The 24,980-nt window shown below is 41.1% G+C and overlaps 1 protein-coding gene across 1 annotated transcript in view; it reads right to left on the bottom strand.

The window, feature by feature from the left end:
* Positions 1-24,980, bottom strand: part of nphp4 (nephronophthisis 4) — a 101,543-nt gene that overhangs the window by 64,763 nt on the left and 11,800 nt on the right. The window contains exons 3-8 of the mRNA XM_030785241.1: positions 21,062-21,231; positions 20,617-20,681; positions 17,589-17,744; positions 14,785-14,921; positions 5,893-6,065; positions 3,417-3,543 (exon numbers count right to left, since the gene is read on the bottom strand). Of these exons, the coding sequence (XP_030641101.1) occupies positions 3,417-3,543; positions 5,893-6,065; positions 14,785-14,921; positions 17,589-17,744; positions 20,617-20,681; positions 21,062-21,231 (828 nt within the window). The remainder of the gene's footprint in view (positions 1-3,416; positions 3,544-5,892; positions 6,066-14,784; positions 14,922-17,588; positions 17,745-20,616; positions 20,682-21,061; positions 21,232-24,980) is intronic.

Below are 24,980 nucleotides of genomic sequence, written 5' to 3'. Positions count from 1 at the left end.
GCGTTGTCTTTTGTTTGGCTCCGTGAAACATCCCATCAGAGATTATGAGCTCCAGTCTGCTGAGTCATGCTGCCCTGGATGCTCAGCAGAAGGACGGTAGTCAATCCCTGACACCAGGCAAAAGTTTAGTGTTTGAAGTTTGTCAACCTGCTATCAAGGGAATATATCATAGTGCACAGCCCAGTTTCACATCTCTCTCCCTCTCTCTCTTTCTCTCCCTCTCTGTCTCTCTCACTCTTTTCCTCTCTCTTTCTCTCTGATTCAGTCTCCCTCTCTCTCTCTCTGTCTCTCTTACTCTTTTCCTCTCTCTTTCTCTCTGACTCAGTCTCCCTCTCTGCCACTCTTCTGCTGCATACATGAAAGACAGAGCAGAAGTACTGCTCACAGGGGGAGGGCTGTACAGCACAGCAAACTCTGCAACCATAGAGCCAAAGAGAAGAGAAAAAAAAACATGACAAGAAATAGACTGTCAGTCCTTTAATAAGCTGTCAAAATTGTCTGTGTGTTGTCCATAGCACAGCTAACAGAGCAGTAAAGGGGCATATTTCAAAAAAGATGCAACGTCACAACACACGATTTTTGCTAATTAGTCACTGTTTGGTTTAACTTCCCTCCTCCCTCCATCAAAATACACTAAAAGCAAGTAACTGGAATAGCACTAAGATGCGGTTAATGTCAGCCAGCACACACACACACACACACACACACACACACACACACACATACACATATACACACACACATATACACACACACGGCAGACAAAATGCTTTCCTGTCCCAGCTTTCAGGATGCAGGTGGGCAGCTTAGAGATGTGTGCTATTCTGAGCTCTACAGCTCCACCTAGTGACCAGGATCCTTTTTGTTTTCTTGAAACAGCTCGATGAAAAGTTCAGAGTGGAAGGCAAAAACATTTAGGCACATAATAATGATTCATTACAAGGAGATTAAGAGTAAATGAGCAAGCATCCATGCATAAATGCAAAGTACGTGTAGCTTGTAGGAGAGCTTGGTTCAGGAAAGATACTTCAGTGAGTCTTTTAGTCCAAACACTGTTAGGTATGCTTAATGAGAGAAAAATTATTGCCTCTCTTTGTTCAATGCCAAAGCAAGAGCATATTAAAACCGTGCAAAGTAAAATGGTCCATCAACAGTAGGTGCAAAGTGCTTTTCATACAACGCACAGGCTACGAATGATTGGGGAGGGGGTTTTAGGAACACACTTCCTTTTCTCTTAAACATTATGTGTACAGTAACTTGATCATCATCTTTGAATTTCATGTAATGATAAAGGAGAACTTGCATTTGGTCTTTAAAGTCACTTACACAGTACAGAACAATGATCTAATCATGGAGTGGCTCTCAGTCTCTAATCTCATTAACTCTTCAAAACGTCAGATGGGAAACAGGAAAATCTTAATTTCCTTATATTTCACGGTCTTGGAACCAAGTAAGTACACAGAAACCAGATACTTTTGCACATGTATGTGCGTATTATTACGTGTGTTATGGATTATATAGACCCAGAAACGTGTTTCTGTGTGAGGTTTAGAACATCAGTAGAATTTGCCTGGATAAAAGGAGATACATACATACAGAAATAAACGAATAAATATAAGGAATTCATTTGATCCTTGGAGACTAATCTTTATTTAAAACTAAAATATTTTGTTCTGTATCATCTCTTTAATGCTGCAATAAAAACCATAAATATTTTAGGCCTTCCTAAGCTTAGGGGGCCGTCCCCCTGCTGTCCTCAATAGATGACGTTTTATCACACCTCTATTAGCCACCTACATGATGAGTCTGACAGAAGCCATCCTCTCTCTATCTCTTTCTCTCTCTGACAATGCACCAAAGAATGCAATTAGATCTGCTCTCCTGCCTGCTACAAAATCTTACTGTTTGTACGCACTAAATTTTTATGACTAAATCGTCACTATCACGCAAAAAAGTGAAAAGGACTCTCATTACAGACTCTGTCAAATCAGTTTCCTAAAACAAGCACTTTCCTCTGGCAAAGAGTGCAAAACATGTCTCCCTATGCAAATACCTACTTGCATCTGATTTGAGTTTTAAGGGTGTTGAATGTGGCACCTGTAGAACACAATTTTCATTCCAATAACATTTTTAAAAAAAGAGAGAGAGAGAGAGAGAGAGAGAGAGAGAGAAAAAGAAAGAAGAGCTGCCTGACATGAAACTGAACCGACTGTAACATGATGTTTATCTTTGAGCTGTGGCTCATTCCTGAGTCTGTTTCTTGGGTAGTTTGGTGGACCCCAGTTTTGCTTTGTGGCTGCATGTTTTGAACTGGAGACTCCATAACCTTACTCACTGTGGAAAATTACGGTGGAAAACACTAACAGCGTCCTTTCCCGCGATGCATTACGGCTAAAATTCCACCCACACATATAATTGGCCAAATCTCTCCCAAGACTTAACAGTATGAGTGGGAGCGCTGGGTTTTTTTTTTTTTTTCTGTTTTTTTTGTCCTTGTTGTTGTTGTTGTTGTTAACCAGCCACATGGCATGAAGGAAAGGCACCCCCTTGAGAGTTTTTTTTTCTCCTGTGCCTTTTTTTGTCATATATAGCACTTTTTTTTAAATTTATTTAGTTACCTGTTTTTCTAGGTTCGTCAGCTTTCACCTCCCTTTTGGAGCGGTGACCAGGCTAGATAAGGGGTAGCCGGGTATGCTGCAGTTTCTTGCCATTTCATTTGTGAAGGGATAATCCTTAGAGATTTTAGGAGACCTGGTGGGCCAAGGAACTGAGCTGAGCTGGGTGAGGATGGGTTGGGGCCTCGGTTGAATAAAGCCTGACAGGATCGGAGGAGCGAGCACTGTCGCCTGGAATCCGATATTCGCCCCCCCCAATCCCCCACCCCCTCAAACCAACCCTCTCTTCAACGTGTTTATTTACTGAGGCTGTCTGGCCATGGATGCCTGTTTAATTTCCTCTGGGAGAGACGGCAAGATACACACACGCAAACACACACACACAGCTACAATCCACATACAAGAGGAGGACAGCCAGAGTGCAGAAACAGAGAGGGGGCATAAGAAGAAAAGAACTCAAGAGTGTAAGAGAGATATGAGAGAGAAAAAACCCAAGTCTCTTAACAACAAGAGTCCCTAATTACATCTTAATAACAGACTCATTACTGTAATTAAATATAGGTGCAAACAACTGCACACATTATCCTTGTCTGCTAATCTAACTGTACAGCCATTACCTTATCTTTTTCCTTTACAGGCCGGATAGAAAGTCTACTTTTTCTTTACACCTAAAAGAGAGAGCACAAAGGCATGATCTCCTCCACATCCTGAAGAGATAGAGCATCCAAGAGCTCTTCCTCTTACATAGCAAGTCCAGAGAGAGAGAGAGAGAGGGAGCGAGAGAGAGAGAGCACTCCATACCTTCCCTTCCCCGCTGAGTGGTGCAGAGAAGACATATTCCAGCTGGAAAACAAGGCCGAACGCTGGCTCCTTCACAACATGCAGCGCCACGTTATTCCGCAGAGCCAACACATGGGAAGAGGACGAACTGGAGTGAAGGAAAAGAGAGGAGAGTGATGGACAGAGCAGTGAGAGACAATAATGTCCATGTTAGCAACACAGCTGAAGAGTTGCACGTTAATATTTACCACTTTTGGTTGGTAAATATCCTACACTCTCAACGACAAGGCTCACTACATTTGCAAACACCAAGCATAAAATTCATTCACGCTATCGTAAATACTTACTGGGACTTACCGGGGGGGGGGGGGTCAAAGATCACAAAATGGGAAATCCCTCTCTGATTTCTTTTCTTCCTTTTGGATTAATGTGTCTAGTTATCGATGCATTAGTAGCTGAACTGAACGCAATTAGTTTGATATATTAAGCACGCAGGCCACGGCTGCAGCCATAGGAGCATTGTTTGATATGTTAAGCAGCGCTTCCATCACATTCAGTTTGCATAGCTCGCTGACAGACACTGATCTGCAAAGTGAGCAGCATAAACAGGGCTAGGCAGCCAAAGGCTCGCATCAATCTCAGGAGTTTTCCACCCCCATCTTACACCCTCCACCACCCAGGAGAGTGGTACTGACGGAGGGTGGTTTTTTTTTCCATCTCTCCCTGAAAATGGCAGAGAAAAAGCATTTCTTTTCCTTCTCAGTAAACTGCATAATTACTACCTACGCAAAACGGCACTCATAACGGAGCCTCTTAAACGCACTGCTACCTAGCACATAGGATTATGTATTTTATGGATTTGCCTTATTTATTGAGGGGTTTTTATTTTGGTTGATAATGATCCAAGCAAAGCAGATGTCTCTACAAACAATGGCAATGACTGGTGATCGGTGGAGAATTAAAAAAAATCCAGCATGATCAGCTAACAAGGCTTAGTGAATTTAAGTTATGTACACACTAAGTTGCATAAACTTCCTCGTGGGTTTCTGAAGTGAGTCAATTTTCTTGACTGAAATAGAGCAAATAGACCAAACTTAGGTTAAGTGGGCCGAGTTTTAGAAACACAAACATGACTTTGAACTCTATGAAATTCTAATTTTATCTGAGTATCTAGGTTCCATGGAAGAATACATTTCGGTAAATCAGAAAATTGATCAGCTGGGATTTTGCATTGGAGCCTGATTTTCATGCAGCACAGGAAAACAGAGCACTCATCAGGGCATATTTTGTGCTTGTACTGAACTGTGGAGCGCTTCTTGCTATAAATTATTGAGAACACAAACTGACCCACAGCAAAATTAGTCTACGTCAAGTATCTGAAGCTTTCAAAACTGTCAGGTTCTGACCCACTGATGCAGTGCCTCACGATCTCCCAAAAAGGAAAAAAAAAAAAAAAACAAAACAATAACAACAACAACAAAAAACAAAAACAGAACAGCAAATATAAGTGGATTCAAAACTGAAGAGGTATTTCGACATTGTCAAAACAATCAAGACAGAATCAAATGGCCTCACTATGGTTCTGCTTGATTTTGCAGTTGCTATTAAAAGCTCTAAAAAAAAAAGTGTTGTCTTTTTTATTCATTTCTCTTTTGCCTCTCAGTTGATTTGCATTAGCATGGAATGTATTTTCAGGAATATGGCTATGTCACTGTGACATCGTCAAAACTTTTTTTTTTTTTTTTTTGGTGCACACTGAGTTATCACTAATTAAACACAATCCTCTTCTGATGACAGACTGTGAACCTTCTGTCTGGAGAAGGCAGTTCGAATTTTGTGCAAGGCAATTACTCATAACTCGTAAGCTGTATAAAAATAACATATTTGTAACACACGCTCTGTTCTGTGAGATCTCACATACACTCATAGTCAGGGTGTCACAGATTAACATCGCTAAGACAGACGTCACAAATTTACACGCTTGTAAAACAGCGTAAAAAAAAAATCTTTTACAATTAATGACTTGTACACCCCTTCCAAAAAAAAAAAAAAAGTTTTGTTTCAGTACCATCATTACCTAATATTCTACATGTAAACACTTGGTGCTTGTGAGTCAGTGTGACTGATTATCTATATTCACTATTATTATTATCTGTATTCACTGTGTTAAATAGGATCTTATAATGTGCAATGACGAAGTCAATAAGGCCTGTAAGATATCTTGGCACATATCTTAATTCTGTTTGAGATCTGAGATCTGCTTTTGTTATTGGATTGGCTTCATCACATACGTAACACAACAAAAGCTTTTTAAGGCCATCAGTCTAAAACACGCTGCGCTATAAACTACAAGGTGAGCTGAGGTGAATTGGGAATGGACAGGAACAGCATAAAGAATGTGTAACACCGGTTTGGAGCCAGAGAAAGAGTTATAAAGGTACTCTGGGAATGCATTTGGAGAGACAGATGGCAAGGGGCTGGTTTGGAGATGATCCACCTGAGTCTGCCCACGGAGGTCTGTCTGAGGCTGCCGCTGCGGCCCCTGGTCCCCTCGGATTCGGGCTCCAACACCATCACCTGTGGCCGCTCCACAAAGCCCCAGCCGTTATGAACCCCCACGTGAAGTCTACGCTCCTGCACCACCACCGAGCTCCCCTCCAGACCCCAGTTCTTCTTAGGACAGATAAACACACACACACACACACACACACAAAAAGAGGGGAAAATTTACTTTGCCTTATGTACACACCACTGAATGAATCAAATCCAGAGACATTTATACAGCAAACACAGTTTATACTTAATCTTTTACCAGAGAGTAAGGTGCAGATTTGTGGGGAGTATTTTTATTTTCATTTTTCTCTGACTTTAGCATAGCCAATTCCCTAATTTACTGTCCCTGTCCCCGTCATGGTGTGACCACTCTGCCAATCTGAGAGGGCTGGCTAACACAAACCTCCTGTCCATGCAAAGTCAGCCACTGCATTCTTTTAACCAGCTGGTCTGCAAACCTGTTCACAGGAATGTAGCACTTCCAGAGGCCAAGGTTATTTCCCTGGATCAACCAGGGCAGCTGACTGATTTACTCGAATCATTTATAATCACCATCCACTACGTGTTTGAAAAGGATGACCAGGGTGTATATTTCAAGTTGCTTCTCCAAGTGGAAGTGTACCACCACAAGAAGAAACACCACTGATATTTTGGCAGAAGGAAAAATACCTTCTTGGTCTCTACAGCCTCTGCATCTTCAGAGTAAGATGACTATGGCAAAACAGATGACAGTAGTAAATAACAACCAGTCCAACACCAAAAAAAACCTGCACGCCCTGTATGTCCTTCCATGTCCTGCAGCAATACCGCCTGTGGAAATGTTTGTAAATTGGATTTAGTGCACCTCAATTCATCAAGGGAAACAAAGATAAATAAATAAATAAATTAAACGTCAAAAACACAAGTGGAGCTCAAAGCATAATTGATTTACCATCAACAGCCAAACATTAATCAGTGTCTTGAAATGTTTCGCAAACATATCAATAAAAAGGTACGTTTGTGACCGTTTTTTTTTTTTTTGTAGGAGCACTTGCTAGACACCTGCTGTTTTTAAGACTTATCGACTCGCCGTTACGGCGGCAAGAGCAGTCAGATATTATTAATTGCAGCATTATGGAGAAATCTGTAACCCCAGGTTGTGCGACTAACAGCTTTTCTTCATCGCTTTCCTCTGGCGCTGACACAGCTCTGCTCTAAACCAGCACGGCTGCCTCCTACACCCTCCTCGTCCAATTAGCATATCAATTGTGCCTAGGTTTTTATATGCAGAGCTTCAGAGGCAAAAAGGACTGTGAATCCTACTTACTGCGTGAATCATAGCTACTGGAGCGACAACAGCCTCCGCACTGCTCTCCTTTAAGTGGACATAATGCCATTTAGCACCCTGGTTATGCTTAATAGGTCAGACTCCTATACCACTAAGAGAATGTGATGAAAGGAGACTTGTGAATGTGTGTAAATCACAGAGAGAGAGAGAGAGAAAGAGAAAGAGAGAGAGAGAAAGAGTGAGAGAGTGATGAACTTTAAAAGGTACTGCATTCAAGGAAGTTCACAAGGATTTAAAAGAAAAAAAAAAAGTAATAATCTGTAGCAATGAATATTACAGGCTCTTAAGACGCCTTGGGAGACATTTTAAAGAGTGTTAAAGATCTTCGTCTGTGTTTGATGTCTTCCATTTGTATTGTATTCCTTTTTCTTTTCTTTTCTTTTTTTTAAGAAACAGAGAACACAAACACTATTAGCAAGTCAGGGGCATATTTTCAGGACATTGGCAAGTAACTTTTCAATATTCAGCAACAACTTCCCTGATAAAATACTGTGACTGACACAGAGCAGGGCAGAGGACACACTGTCTATACAGCACAAAGTATGATTAACCATACATAAATGTTCAGTGTTCTCACTAATCAGCAAAGAGTGAAAGAAAACAGCTACAAGCACAGATACTCGCTTTGCTATTATACTCTATCCCTCGCAAGAAAAGAGATTAAAGCTTGATCGAGGCAAGTTTCAGAATGAATAAATGAATTTTTTCCCCTTTAAGGGACTGCATTCAGTTTCTTTCAATATGCTTGAGACACTTTTTCTCCCCCATCGCTACTGTGTGCAATTTTTTTTCTTTGTATGATGAATGATAAAAGGCTGATGATAAAAGGATGCATTCTTGATATCTGACATTCCTTTCAGGTGAGAAAAAAGAACAATGCAAGCTACTAACAAACAGAAAGTTTAGACAGATAAGTAAATACAAACTTTGAATTAAAGTATGATAACTGAAAAGCCTGCAGCAGTCAAAATTCCACCATGGAATAATGCTGGCCAGACATTAATAGTAATAATAATGATAATAATACACCTAAGTTAAAATGCAATGTTCTTCTCACTTGTAACAGTCGATTTAGCTCCCACAGAGTGTCAACTTCATCCCTCATTCAACTGCACAGTGGCAGGCACTGGCTTAAGCATAAAAAGACATTTGTAAACAACTTCTCTCAGCAACAGTTAGGGCCTAATTATGATCAACTCTGATGTTCAATCCATCACTTGTGCCTATCTCCGTCCACGCAGAAATGATGAGAAACGGTGCTGTTTTAGATATGATAGGCCTATTACGAAACAGTTGAGAGAGAGAGAGAGAGAGGGGGGGGGGGGGGGGCAAGAGCTTGATGTCTGAAGCCTATGATGACACATCTGTAACAGCAATGTTTCATTTCTCTTCCCTCCCTCTCTCACTAACTCCTCCTCCAGCCCCCTCCCTCCCTCATCCTCTCTCAATGTGCCATCACAGATTTGCTTCCTGCACCCAAAATATGAATATTTTAGAGCTAAGAAGCTTAAAGGGAACAATGAAATGGCCTGAAGTTAAATTATACCCCATTTCCATGCTCACAGAGGAGAAGTCTCGTTGGAGTGATGAACACAGGGCCCATGCCTCTGAGTAATGACGACTTCTCATCCTCTTTTCGTGTCTCATCTTAGACATTTTTTTCTGCTCCGAGGTCATGCATCATTTGCCTGTGCATCCATGGAAGTGGTCTGACTGTAGGGCTCGAGCTTAGGCCCCTGGCAGCGTCAGACAAATTGCGGTATACAACAGCTGAAAGTAACAAACAATGCTCAAAGAGAACAGAAACCGCTAGAAAGCTTTTGATTATCTAATGAACGCAAACATTAAACTCAAGGAAAAAACAAAAAACAAAAACAAAAACAAAAAAAAATGAACGTCTGAATGGTGATATTTCAGCGCCTGTTCTTACGACGATACTTCGGAGAACTAGCTAAAGCCCCTTGCCACCACAAAAATAGTTTGCGGGGAGAAAGTTTTCTTCTCGTTTGGCATCCAAAGAAGCTGAAGTCTCCCTCCGACCAAAATGCTCTTTGATGTTTTTTGACAGAAGAATCATAAGAGGCTGCTTGAAATAGATGTTATGGTTGGCTCTTCTTGGGGGATTTTTCAAGTTTCTTCATAAAAGTTTCTCACCCAGCACAACTGAAATAAAGGCACATGCAAATTTGTGGTTCCATCAAACAACGATTTAGACACTTCCTTTCCATGTCCTAATAAACCTAACATGAGTGTGAGACTTTCATTATAACTCTTTGTTTTTGGGTTTAAACTAACATACAGCAAGGACCTGAATAAAATCGCTTAGTGAAGTTCTCGCTGTCAAATGACATCTATGATTTACTGCCATTACTCTGAACAAACACCTAGCAGAAACAGATTTTACAGAGGTTAATGGCTGCTTTGCGAACTGACAGGAAAGCAGGAAGGTCATTTATACATAGTCTCTATATCCTGGCCAAATACAGATTTCAAACAGCAAAAAAAAAAAAACGCACACACACATAAAGATGTCATAGGAGGAATCATTGTCCTATTGAGTTTCATGAACTGAAAGAACTGATTTTTTTTGTTTTTTGAAGGTTATTTCTTTGTGCTGTGTGGCTGAAATGAAGAGATTTTGGTACTTATTTCAGGGGCTGTTAAAAGTTTGGATTTAATTGCACAGAGAGAGAGAGAGAACTGTCTCCACTCCTCTGGAGTACATACTAATAGACACAACCCTATTTCAGTGTTTCTCATGTTGTACATGACAGATTTGTCAACATGATGTGACATAAGAAATTCCCAATCATCACGATCTAGCCCATATCAAAAGACACTAGAGTAAGCCGACTGATGATTCATGATAATGCACCAAACAGAGTCTTTCATGCTGCCGTCGAATGAACAAGTATAAATATTATCTGATCAATAACTAATTACATTACTAATGCATTAAGCTACGGTCATTACATGAGAAGAGAACAAACTGAGGAAAAGGAGGTTTTTACTTCCACAGCTCTGACATAAAGAGAGTTGTTCGGTCAGCAAGTCTCTGGGTCTGCATAAACCACAAAGAGGAGGGTCAGAGTCATTGACATTTGTGAGAAGATGATGTTCACAAAAGAGTCCCTGTGAATTACATCTGAGACCGAAGAGAGAGGTCTTTCCTTGTTTTAATTTGAGTCTATTTTACTCCCCTAAAGTAGGAAATGGAAGTTAAACGGTTTTGATGAAATTTAAAACCAAAAGTGATTGCAGTTGGAATAAAAGAGTGAACTATGCCAAAGAGCCTGAAGTAACGTAAAAAATGATTAAGCGACGCAATCGGAGGTAAAAACAAAATTAGTCCCAGGTTGTCATGTGACTGAGGGGAATGATTATGCTGGTTAAATAACATTTGGCATCTTGGTTTTGGGTTTGATGAAACCTTTGGCAAATGCTTACTAGGTCTAACAGCTGAGGTCTGCTGGTGTCTTGGGGGGATAAAATTTTTGGAGGATGTTTATCAGAGTTGTCTGCCCACACGGTGAACACATCCTCACACAGGCAGGAAGTGTATCATCTTTTCCATTAGAATGTTATCCTTATCCACCTACTCCAGCTGTTCCACTACTGATTCCAGTTTACAATGCCTCTCATTCATGAATCTCAATGATGATGCACAGCTATCATCAAAATACATGTATTTCATAATAAATGAAACGTCACACCACCAGGACAAAAAAAGTTCTGCGCATTCACATCCTAAAAACAAGTACAAGGTTTCATCAGTCCACCGTGAACAAATGTAGGATGCCCAAAGAGGATTTAGCTGAAAGAATCCAGTTCATGTGAGGGAGAATCTTATAATATGCTTAGATAATATTTTAAATAACATCATCTCTACATGCATGAATAGACAAAATCAGAGATTTCATTCTAGACATGGTATAATGGCAGTTCTGTAAACAAAGGAATGTGGGTATACAGTAAAACTGGTTTAAAATGACTCACCTTCTTTTCAACTTTGTTGTTCTCATTTCCCCAGTGTTCACCATAAGGGGTTAAACACAACAAAGACGGAGACAAATATTTGGATCTGCATTCGATTTCTCACAAACAAAAAGCTGAATTCATTAATTTCCTGCCAATGTAAATGAGACTGTGCTTCGTCTTCAAAGGCAGGTACAGTGATGCTTATTTATACTGACTGGCATATCACTCTCCCCTTGTGGGCCACAGTCATCAGTAGGGAGAGATCATTTTCTCTGTCTTGTCTCTTTCTAACTCAAAGCAATGATGCTGTAATATGTTTTGCCTGCCTTCAACGAGAGGCGACTGTTTTTGCTCTAAGCATTTCTTTCATGTTAATCTCTCTGTTTTAGGACCACTGACATTGAGCCATTAAAATGACCTATTGCATATTTAATTCAAACCTCAACAGTCTGAGAGGAAAGTGGCGATGCCGCTCTTTCTCACTGCTCAAACCCATTCTTCACAGGGAATCAAATCGAATCAAATCGAATAGAATCGAATAGAATAAAATAGAACAGAATAGAGCATCTAACCAGCCACCAAGATTCCAAATAGCTTTATTTTCAAGGTTTACAACTGGTAGAGTTCTGGTTTGTTTGTGTGTGTGTGTGTGTGTGTGTGTGTGTGTGTGTGCGTGTGTGTTACATATTTGTAAGGGCTTTTTTGTTTGTTTTGTTTTGTTTTGTTTAGTTTTTTTTATCTAAATGAGAACTACAACACACCAAACTGAGAACCATAAAAATGCACAAAAGCTTACATGTACCATAAACCTATAGTACCTCACCTGCAGAAAAAACAGGACAAAATTAAATGTGTAAAGAATTCATGCATCCATTTTAGCCTAGAGGAAATAAACGTAACTGCACTTTTTTGGTACCTGGTTGTGTCTTTCCCACACACCACTCTGTTTGTCTTGCACATCTGACTAGACCGAGAGTGTCGAACCAGGTGAGATGTTGGCTACACCTCTGAGACAGGCTGATGACAAAACATCCGCATTCTTAGCCCGCCAAAAGGTCAGGCTCACACCAGAGGGCCAATTAAAAAACCTCTGCTGTCGTCTCAGGATCAAGTGTGAATTATCACCTTTGGCGGAGAGACGTGGCACTGACGTTAGGCCGCTAAGTTTGACTTCAGAACGTGATCAATCTTCTCTCGTTACCTCAACGGGAAAGGAGGGATTTCACTGGCATAATGTGTGGAGTTATCTTGCTCATTTGGAGCACTTCGTGCTTGAAAATGACCCGTTTGTTTCGTCACACTTTGATTCATATGTCAACAAATAGGTTTACAGAATCTGGATTGCATGCCGATATGTGAAACAATTCTATTACAGACAGAAAGAGTTTCAGATAGTAACTCTGCAGCGCGTAAACATAACATGTATGGGTAAACATGTACACAAGAGCACTTAAACAGTGATTAGGACACAGAAGTTAATGTGATATTGATTTCCGAAAGATTAAGAAACGTCTAAACCGAGCCACTCAAATCCCAAATTAATTTCCTACAATCAGGGTTGATAGTGTTTGCGCATTTCTAAACTTAATTACTTCCTCTGGGAAACAACAAACAACTGGCATGATTGTCACTAACGTGAAAATTCATGAGGAACAAAAAAAAAATCTGATTGTTTTCTCCTAACTGTTAAATAAAGTTGTGCTTGTGGTTGTTGATGAATGGTATGGATGCTAGTAGAACTAATCAGAGAGAGCGATGTACTGACTTGTACATAACACAACACAGTCACACATCGGCAACGTGTTAACCCTCGACTTAACCTTGGTAACAAGGTTCTCAGGTTCTCACTGTTCTGTCAGCATTCAATTGGAAGGTGTCATCACACACAGACATGGGGGGAGGGGGCAATTAAAATGATGCTGGAGTAGACCAGAATTGCATCCTCATCCTTCACATGGGACTCACAATTCGAATCCCAGTAGCATCACTCTTGCTGATTGTAGCTACAGGCCCAAGGGAATAACTGGCTGTTTTTTCCCCATGGGTGAGCGAGTGAGCCAGGGTCACTTTTCCCCTCACGGTTCCTTGGTAGTCGCTGACGATGATATGCCAATCTAGTAGAGGGAAACTGCTATGTGAACAGCATCCTCCGCCAAGCAGAGTACATCACTCCATGATGCTACACAGTTCAGAGTGTGAAATACTGTTATGGCTGGACGTATATGCTACCCTCACTCACCCTGACCAAGCTGGCTGAGATATGACTTACAAGGGACAATGGTTTATTGGGTGTTACATCTTTGAGGAAAAAACGGTATGTAGAAAATGATGGTTCTTGGCTACATTTAGCATACTAGTGTTTGTCAAAGCTCTTGCTTTCTTTTTGTGAACTGTACGACTTAGCCTTCTTTACGAGCATTCAATGCAAGGGCCTGGCATTTCATTTGAAACATCAGTGGAAAAAACTTCTTCTTTGAAACAGAAAGCAAGTGCGACAATGCAGTGAGAGATCTCTCAATGAAACACGTCAGCAGTCCCTGTTTAAAAAAAAAAAAGAAAAGAAAAAAAAGAGTAAGCATCTGGAGCTGTCCACAGAGAGTAGTTAGGGAGGTTCGGTGATGACAAGCGAGTGTCACAAACACGGAGGGGGTTGGATTATGGGAGAGGAGGGCTTCTGAAAAGGGGCTGATTGTCAGGCCAATGATATCCATTTTCATCTCCACCTCTATAGAGCACCTATCATGGCAGTCACTCAGGATGAATGGGGGGAGCTGTGCAGCGGCGGCGGCAGCGGTGACGGTGTGTAAATAATTGGAGACGCATGAATGCATCTGTCAAATATGGTTACCCTGTCCGGCATCCGCAAAACAGGGGGAAAAAGGAGAGAAGACTGAAGATTGAGAACAGAGGCGTTGTCAAGCGTGGCATCTTTTTGTGCCTTAAACTGCAAACTATACCAGAACCACACAGGAGTCTATGTCTGGCATTCTCTTTGTTGCAGCACACAAACCAGTAACAACGTGAAGTCGTGATCATGGTTTACCACGCAGTTAAGATCACACGCATTTTTCATATACAGGTAACAACAGTGCTGTAACAAGACAAGGGGATGGGGGGGCACATAGAAAGAGACAGTGCAGGAGATTAAATTGACTGCGACTGCATCTCCACGGGGAAATGTATAAAAACTGCTTCTCCACACTGTACTCAATCTTTATAGGTATTACTCCCCTTTTCCTTGTACTATATGATGAGGGATGTTGATTCTTATATATCTGGCTCCATAGCACCAGATGGTGCTGAGAGCAGTCGTGTGAGGAAGGCGTAGTGAAGAGGAGAATATAAGGGCTTGTAAAACTGAGACACAGAGAGAGAAGGAGATTGGTAAATAGAGTGTATATGTGAGAGAGAGAGAGGGGGGGGGGGGGGGTGAAGAGTGTGTGTGTATGTGTGTGTGTGTGTGTGTGTATGTGTGTGTGTGTGTGTGCGTGTGTGAGATAGAGAGCACAGAGAATGTGAGGCGTGACTTACTGTGTTCTGGCAGTCAGTGTGCAGCAGCTGCAGCAGGTCGCTCTCGAACCCTTCCAGTGAGGGGCGGAGACAGACGGACAGCCGCTCCAAGACACACGGGAGGCTTCTGAGCAAGCCTGGCTTGCGCAAAGAGTCCGCTGCCAACGAGAGAAGAACATTTTTATAATTTGCCTTATTGGAAACACTTCTGAGAGTAATTCAATTTGTCTGTTTTACATTTTAGCAGACCGACGATCTTTACGTAAGAAAGGCAATTAATTTTACGGCATTTAAACAAAGAGTTTGACCATGCAGTAAAATGAAAAAAAAAAAAAAATCTTTTATCCGGCACTCTCTGGAATCAGCTGTCTGCTATAATGGCAATGAAATCCAATAAGAGATGAACAGGCTGTTAGAACTGGTTAGTCTGTTCATTTTCTTGATTTAATGTCTCCATTCAAGCAGGAGTGAGAAAATGGCGACTTGGTTTATAGACCAGCTCAATTTTCCTGTCCCTGGATTATGCTCTGTCTTTCTTTTCATTATACCACATTCTGCCCTACTTTAAGTGTCCTCTGCACTGAGCTGCCACAGGATAATTACACATGGAGCCTACATTCCATTATGGGGAAAACTCTTGCTTTACTTTGACCATGGCTCAAGGATGACACAACTTTGTCAGGATTTTGCGATATGAATTAGCGTAAAGTATTAGCCACTTGACATTGAATTAGCCGAAGGACCTTATTTCGTAAAGAAAAGGAAGGGAACAATTAAGCACAGATCATTGAAGTAGTTCCCAAAAACACGCTGGAGGGGCACAAGTCGCTCTCTGTTTGGCCACTATATTCAATAAAAAGTCATTATACCAAGTACAAAACAGAGTTAGGCGCTGGCCTTTTCCACGTCTTGCAATCCAGAGCAAACCAGTAGCAGTGCTACATTAGCACTAATGGTACCTGTCGACCCTTTCTGAGCAGAGCAACACATTCGTGCGTGTGACGACCATCCTCAAACAACTTACAGCAGTGACTCAGTCCCTTCAGAGACATGTTAGGACTTTGTGTTCATGCCTCTGTCTGTTATCGTAGGTTTATTGTTCAATATACACCGATAAAGGTTATTTCACTATGGTAAAGAAAGAGTAAATATGTTATTATTAAAAAAAAAAGAAAAGACACAAGAGATCATCCTTGATGTCTTTCCAACAACCACAACATATAGTTAGTTGGAACGAGTCAATTTTGTCTGGGGTTGCAGAGCTGAGCAGCAGGAAAGGTGTAAGGATTATCCATAATTCAGAGCATCCATAATTCAGAAAAAAAAAACAAAAAAAAAAACATTCCGCTAGGCACGAACCTGTGTTTTTTCCTCCCCCAAAAAGTGGGTTTAGTTTAAAGAGGATTTTTTCATCCACATCTTTACTCTCTCTTCCTATCTTTCTCTGACTAACTCTTATTCTCTCTCTCTCTCTCTCTCTCTCTCTCTCTGATTCTCTCTGTGTCTACTTGTTTGAATAAGATGCAGGTTGCACTGAGACAGAGAAGAAGCAGGTTGGACTTCTGTGAGTCACACAGTCTGTTGATTCACACTCTAAAGTATCAGCGACTCACTGTGCCGGCCTGTCTAACAGAGGCGCAGGTAAAGTTGGAGAACCCGCCGGCGGGCGTCGGCATTGTTGCGTTTAACACACACTGTCAGGGTGCATGTAAAAGGAACACAAAAGCCTGTTGAGGCTTATCTCTATGACACTGGGGCAACAGTACAACTGAAGCAAGACAGGCCAGAACTCGAAGATTCCTCTCTCTCTAATACTAAAGAGTAATACCTGCACCACTACAATGCTCCCATCTCAGGATAACGACTCGTGAGACACATTAAAAAAAAAATAAAAAATTACGTGTAGATTGGGTTTTACGTAGACACGATTTGAAATGCATCTGACGGTTTACCAGTGACGGCATAAAGACCAGAGAGAACAAACCCCCTTTTTTCTGCTTTTCCATTTCACTCGTTCATGCCTGCCCATGAGAGGCCAAGAACACAACAATCAAACCTTTCTGTTTAAGGTTCAAAGAGAAACTTGTCTGAGAGCTGCCCTCCATTCTCATGCCTGCTGTTGCGGACAGAATGAGTGGGGCATTCGTGCTTAAACAGAGGGGGCAGAAAATATTCAGAGGAAAGAAAAGAGGAAGAAGAAGAAGAGGAAGGAAAAAAAAGAAGAAGAAAAAAACAGGGTCAAGCTCCTTGGTTATCTAGTGCAGGAGCGGATTACCCACAGAATCACGGTCGATTTACAATATCCCCTTCCGCTGTCAAAACTCCCTCCATTTCATTAAACACACTCATAAACCTCCTGCCTTTATCGGCTACTGAAGCAGAACTTAAAGGATTGGGAGAGTGGATGAACCGCAGTCAGTGCAAATGCTTGAAAAAAAGAAAAAGGATGCAAGGAAAACGAAAAACACTTTCGAGTTACTGATGACATTTTTCGACTTAGCTGTGCTTTGACTCACAGGTAATAAACTGATAGCAAACCATTTGATCTCAGGCTGTGGATGTCTCACATGTACAAAATAACGCGGTCAAATAGGGAGGTGGGGGGGGGGGGGGGGGGTAGATTGTCTATTAAATTATCTAGAGCTCAGCTATCAGTTTCCATAGCAACAATGCCTCAGCCGTTCCAAAATGAAGCAGTTATTAAGCGTTTATTTGATCACATATAGATGACAAATTGCACAGTGCACACTGAGGCTAAAGGGACTGGTTAGGTCTGGGGTTGTCCCTGTTTTAACATGACACGTGAATTGCTCTTGCAGGCTTACCCGCAGCGCCGGTGGCTGGAACCACACCGGGGATTCGGTCGTGCCCCGAGACCAGGATGTTCTGAGGGAGGAGGTGCATGATGGGATTGAGAGGAGGGTGTGGTTGAAGAGTATAGAGCAGTTGTGCTCCTTCCATCACCGTCAAACTTCTGTTCACTGCAGTTAGAGAAACAGACCACAGTTATAGGATTCTGCAATGAGGAAGATCTCAGACTTGTCCAAGTCAATAGACACTCTAAAGTCACCAGATGAGACCATTCGAAAGTAGTGCATTAACGGAAATGAAGGATTTCATGTTAATGTTAGCACAACACACAAACACACACACTCTGTGGGTTTGTACATGTTACCATGATACTCTCTCTTAATTGCCCCAGAGCCTTGTTTAAGAGTGTCTTATATATGACCTGAGCTTTTATAAAACTGTTGTTCAACAGTTAGTTGAATGTAGATAAAAAAAAAAAAACTAAAATGTTAGGAAAAACCACTAGACTATGCATTTCCATATCAGGGAAAGAACACATCATCACTCTAAAACAGGATAATGTCAGACAACCTAATGCTCCATTATGCCGAATACGTGAATCACATTTGCGTCAAACAGGTGAACGAAACTGTGCCCCGCGTACAAAAGTCAACATGGAAAAAAACGTCATCTTTTTCCTGGATGCGTTAATGGTTACGTCAAAAGCTACACGGGGGCTCTTCCATTCTTCATTAGTCCATTTAACCGAGACAGGCACACCCATACAGCCAATCCATTCCACTACATTAGGCCCGGGCAGAGTGTGAGAGGCCTGGCCACGTGCATAAGTCACGACCGTTGGGACGGAACACAAAATGAAAAAAGAAGAAAAAAAAAAAAAAAAGAACACGCACACGATCGAAAGCGCTCTGGACGGACGCTTGCGCACCCATAGTTAAGAAAATGGGACAGTGAGATGAGGGAGCAGATACATTTTCTCATTAGGCATCACAAATAAAAGCAAGTCAGTCGCTACCACACAAACGCAACTTCTGTGCAATATGCAATGGTGCACAATGGTTTAGACCTAGATAGCTTCCTCACAACCATGTTCATATCAGAAATGAGCAGCTGTTTCATTCTATTGGAAACGAAGGCTTTGTGTCACAATGAAATATTCTGCTTTCAAAATACAATTGGCAACCTTTCTGTCTCTGTTGAGGCTTAATTTAAAAAATGATGCAACTAAGAATAAGCAGAAGTAGCAGAAATTGTTCATGCTTGCCCAAACCCTTTGCGAATGATGATGAATACCACGACTATGCGTTACCTAGTGTCAGTTTGCGGTGTTGAAATACACTTTCGGTTCATTTAGGTTCACAGAGCCCGAAACGCAAAGCAAATTACGACACAGTGCCCATTGGGAGACATGCTAGACACTTAAACATCATATTCAATTAATAATAATTAAATCCAAGATTTAAAAATTTTTTTTAAGAGGTTCCATTCGTACTATGTGCCGTTGCCTTGATTTGCCATGTGCTTACACAGCAGTTATTTCACAGACAAACTGAAAATTCACAACAGTGATTTCAAGTACGTCAGGATAAAGTGAAATTGCAACATTTTGGCTCATCCTGTTTAAAATCATTAGCCCAAATTCTCACTTTATGAGATTAAAACAACACATAAGCACATTCACACACACACGATTAGTTTTGGCCAGTCTCAGCTTCTTAGGTTATTCTCTCCTGCCTGCATCTTTTAATGGACTCCTCCTGCTTCCCTCTCTCCCTTTCCCCCTCTTCATCTCAACAACAAACGCACACTCCCTCTTTCACCTTTGATGCTAATCCTTCCCCTCCTGCCCCCCCCCCCTTTTCTTTCTTTTTTTTTTGAATCTCTCTCTCTCTCGCTCTCGCTCCTGCAGCCTTGGCTCCCCTTATGAGCCAAGGTTGTGTTGAGACAGAGGGGTTTCAGGTTCTGTTAAAGAGTGGCCAGGAAAAGGGGGCTTGAGTGGGCAGAGGAACACAGAGCACCGGGCATGGCAGACACCGCCTGGCATGGAGCCCCTGGCATGTGGCGGGTGCACGCTCAATCTGAAAGCAGCAAGGGGCCCTAGATCCGATGCCACAGCACGCAGGGCTGCCCCTCCTCTCAGTGTGGAGGCTTCTAATTGAAACAGAAGAGAGCAGGTAGCTAGAGACTCAGCCGAGGAGAATCAGAGACGAGAGAGACGGAGAGAGAGAGAGAGAGAGAGAGAAAGAGACGGAGAGGGAGAGCGAGACGGAGAGGGAGAGGGAGAGAGAGAAGGGGGGAGAGGAAGAGAGAGAGAGAGAGAGAAAAAGAGAGAGAGAGAGAGTGGAGCTTCAGTCTAAGAGAATACATGATTAGGCGTTCTCATTTTTCTGGCACATTCTGTTTGGGTCTTCGTCAGTATTGTTCACCCTGAAACTCCAAACAATTCCAGTCTAAAGATTTGAGCCATGAAAAACTACTTGGCAGAGGAGGTTATGACAACTACTATCAGATGAAAAATTTACTGAAGTATTAAAAAATGATCAAGTTTGGTCATCCCAGATGCAGACAATGGCTGTCTTTAATAACAAAAGGAATGTTATCAGAGGAGAGGAAAAAAGTAGTGGCTGAGACTTGAAAGAGCGTGTGAAAGAAAGAAGCATTAAAACAAAACAACCTTCACAGTCCAACAAACAGAGCTGTTTTAATTATTAAGCATGCTTTAAACCATGTTTAAGGATCCATTCAAATATTAATGTGAACACATAGCCATTCTAACTATCATCATTCTATTCATGTATTAACAATGATTCCATACTGAGAGCATTCTACAGCCCATACCCTTTGAAGATGAGCAAAAGAAAAGAAAAAAACCTTAAACCCGAATGACCTCCTGTTTGAGATTTGACTTGAGTGGAGTGCAGTTGTAATTGTCCGTCTTATCTACATCAACTGGCTTTACATCTTAAAAAGGGTTTACGTATTTCTATATTTATTTAACCTGAAGAGTCACACATCACATGACGAGAGGAAGGGTATACTCACACTCCAGGGGTCCTCTGAGGGATGGGTGCAGAAGAGCTCTGGGAGTGCCATGGAACAGACTCAACCTAATAAAACAACACATTTTTAAAAGGAACATTTTGAAGCTCAGGTTCAAATAATCATGGCCACTAATGCTTATAGTGCAGGTTTTCCTTAGTGTCATCTCAACCAACCAAGACTACCTCTGGCAGAAATATCTAGAACTAAAAGCAATCGCTGAAAATAATCAAAATCTATCAAAATTATATAGGTCTGTGACCTGCCAAGTTTCTGTAGAAAGTACTGGGCAAGTGTGAAGATGAGTGGTTAGAAGTCTCAAACACTGAACATTTTCTGTAAGCAAGGTATGCATGTGTGGTTCTCCTATTGCAGGCATGGGAATATCATTTCCCACCTCCACTGAGGAGGAGGAGGAAGAGGAGGAGGATGGGATAATGGTTGCTACCTGCATTCCCCTTTGGATCCCTGGGCTTCCATTTTGCTGGAGAAGAGATGCAGGATCCCAAATCCAGCCCCAGTGGCATTCTGGGTACCATCTGCCTTGTGAGATAGCAATACCAGTTCCACCACCGCCACCACACTGCTCAGCTTTAGAGAGGTGTGGAAGTAGACGACCTGAGAGATGGATGACAGGAGACAAACAGAGTGAATGGGCAGGTTTAAAAACGGAGAAAATGTGTGGGCAGCGTGTCGAGGCTGGATTGTAAGTCGTAAACTGTAAAACAAGCTAATAAGAGGTGTAAGACTTTTGAGAACAAGAACTTGTTGGTCATTATTGATAAATACCATTTCATTGCTGTAGGAGATCCAAAAAAAACAAAAAAAGCAAACTTTTAAACACCTATAAAGATATTTTAATGAGACAAGCGAAGTCAGCTCAAGGTTTTTGTAGATTATTATTACTCTTCTTTTAAAAGAGAGTCTCAGTAGGGTGTCTAACTTCTGTTGGCCAGACATCTTGATTGGCATATCAGACAAAGTTCAGACAGCCTGCCAATATTTCCCTGGGTTTGGAACATTAGCCTAAAAAAAAGCCCTTTTTTGGAGATGAGAGAGAGAGAGAGAGGGAGAGAGAGAGTGACAAATACCCCATTGTACAAACTAGACGTAAGCCCAAGGAAATATCATGCTCTAGGAAGTACAAAGCTTGTTTGAAAACTAAGCTTTGAAGTTTTATGTGAATTTCTAACGGCACATTCCAACAAACTATAACAAAGTTTAGAAAGCATAGTGTAGAAAAGGCCACACCAGTTCACACTAACCTGAATATAAATTACATGTTTACATGGAGAGCACGTTTTGAGTAGGAGAAACAAAATGGATTCATATCCTCATTGAAGGCTTTCTGCATTGACCAAAGCAAATTCCTTTGCAAAATAGGCCTACATACAAAGCACCATACTTTGCAGTACCTGATTCTAGTCCTGCACACACAGATGTCTACGGCTATGCCAATTTCTCATTGCTTCCGCATCATGGAAGAACTTACTTTAGATGGGCTTTGAATGTGTTCCTGTCACAAATTGGACAAGAGACTGGATGCATGTGCAAGTTACCAGTATTTATTTAACAAAGTACAGGCCAGAAAACAGAGGCACAGGAACAACAACAACAACAACAACAAAAACGAGAACATTGCTGGATACAGGAGACAGAATTCAAAATAAGTCTCGGACTCACTCAGGATATACTCAGGTAAGGTCACACCAGACCAGAAAAAGACTTCACATGAACAATGTAAGGAAAACCAGTGATACTTGTACAAAGAGCAAACCAGGCTTGATTAACTGAAAAAGGTATGCACAATGATAAAATAATGCTCTGAATGAAGTCAGGCAAACGAGGAACCGACTAGACAGAAAACCCAAACCCAAAATGGCCAGTAGAGGGAGAGAGTGAGAGCCAGGGTGTGACAGTTCTCCAGACTTTGAGAGTTGAGTTTCAACATGTTGGAATTAGCATTCTCAGTGTGAAACAATGGGGGTATGTGAGGCCGCTCCAGGAAGCAGACAAACTTCTCAGCAAAGCTTTCATGCTGAAATACTTGCACCATTCATGTTATTCTCAGTTGAAAGGAAAGATGCCTCTTTAGGTGGTTCAGATCAGAGCACAAAACTAATGTTTGATTGCAACTATATAAATAAACTTTGAACAAATGCACCTTCAGTTACACTCCTATACAGGAAGACGTTATCTGGGAGCACCTGACTTAATTCTATGGGAATGAAATCCTGATTTCAGGTATCTGGTTTAGTAATGTTTACAAACAAAATCAGAGAGCTGTAATGAAACTATAAACAACTGATGCAGGCCTATGCTCAGGTAGTGAAGGCCATCTAGATGTTTTATTTCTCAATTCATGCCCCAGTGGCACAAATGGACGGATGATTTCAAAGTTAAAACCCGTTCTGACCTTACACGCTCTCACTGTTCTCAGCTGAGGAGGCTGACTCAAGCATGACGCACAAATCCTTGTCTGTGCAGTTACTTTAAGGTAAAAACACTAGCACCGCAAAAAAAAAAAAAAAAAAAATTGGGAAGCCTTTCCATTAACTTGTAGATATGGCTCAAATATCGCCCCACGCTATTTCAAGGCAGCATATTTAAATTCATGTTCACTGGAGCGTTGCATTCGTGCCCCATGAATCTTTAAGAGAGTTTAGACTTCCAACTTCGCCCGTCCCAACTAAAAGAAAAAAAAAAAATTACCTGCTTTAAGTTTCAAATATGCCTTCACAAATAAAGACCTTGGTGGCCTACATACTGCAGGCTGAAAGAGGCTGTGTCATCATTAACGTTTATTGAGAATAATGGGTCTAGCTTTCATAGAATTTTTTATAGTAAATCAGGCAAACAGACTGAATTTACCACGAAGTGAAGTTGGCAAAAGCTGAGACCACTGTACAGTACCTTGACCTTGGATACAGCTGAATTACATATGATCCTAAACTGAATACTAATGTTGTCGCTACTTATAAACAATAAAACCCAAGTTTAAAATTTCAGAAAGCCTTGGAAAGCGTCTAATTTAACATTTATAGAACAAAATGTCTGTGGTTGCTTGCATACAGCTGTGATTTTTTTTTTTTTTTTTTAACCGCCGTCTTTAAATGAAGAGCGTCTGCCTATTCCTGAACTTATCATGAACTGAGTCGGGGGAAAAAAAGAAAAAGAAGAAGAAAAAAAAAAAAAAACAGATTCATATGTATTGGTGCTCACTCAAGTTTCCTTCTCTAGTGGAACTATTGATTTGCATTGCATGTCTGAAAAGATATTCCCCACTCTCCAAGCTGTCCTGTGCGGTCACCGTTACAGATACATATTTCCAATTCAAAGGCAAGCTCTCGTGTCTAGTGATCGTCCTGCCAGCGTTCTGCCAAATGTATTCACTTTTCAATGTCTGTGAAATACAAACAGTCTTGGTTGCACCTCTGGTCAGTGTCTATTGAACGAAGGGAACATAGACACTCTTTTTTTAAGCTTATCTCTACTGTCAGAGGCACTTTTGACCGAACCTTCAATATCACCTTATCATGCTCTGCACATCTCTCCACAGTATACTGATATTTCAGACTTCTCCATCCATCAATATCACTGATAACTACATGTACATTTTTATAAGGAAAACACAGACTGTGTTTTAAACATATATTTTTAAGAAAACAGTCTGTTTTCCTTTTTCATATATACATGCATACACACACAGCATATATATATATATGTGTGTGTGTGTGTGTGTATATATATACACATACATATACACACACATATATATATGTGTGTGTGTGTGTGTGTGTGTATGCATGTATGTATGTAAACATACACATATGAAGCATTCTCATGCAAATCTGATCATATTATTTTAAGAGTTGATGGAAGTGACAGAAGGTTGCTTTTTTTTTTGGCATGAAGCCCACATCTGTTTTTTCAAGGCAATCTTTTCTATTAAGCCCCTGCTGGCACAAACAGTCAGCCACATAGGGCGTTAGTCCAAACAGACAAAGTCTGTTTCATTCTCTCTGTTTTACAACCTAGTATCACTCTCAGTTGTTCATAAAAAGAAATGATCACTCAAGTGTGTGATATGGTTTACATAGTTGCTTAGCAGAGGGAATGACAATTGATTGGCATATGAGAAAAACTTCACTCCTACACTCAAATTCGTTTGAGCTGAATTATCTTTGTAATCCACAAACAGTGAATCGTCAGTTACATTATTTCAGCAAGACAAATGCTATGTGGAGCAAATGCTATGTGGAGTTGCACTGTGTTTTCATTAAAGGAGCAACTCCTCTTTAGCGGTACAAACATCCTGTGATCCAGCATAGCCAAGAGCAGCACATGTTTATTTTCACAAGACACAC

This window comes from Chanos chanos, chromosome 9 (genome assembly GCF_902362185.1).
Source record: "Chanos chanos chromosome 9, fChaCha1.1, whole genome shotgun sequence".
Taxonomy (NCBI): Eukaryota; Metazoa; Chordata; class Actinopteri; order Gonorynchiformes; family Chanidae; genus Chanos; species Chanos chanos.
This window is presented reverse-complemented; position numbering and strand designations above follow the sequence as displayed.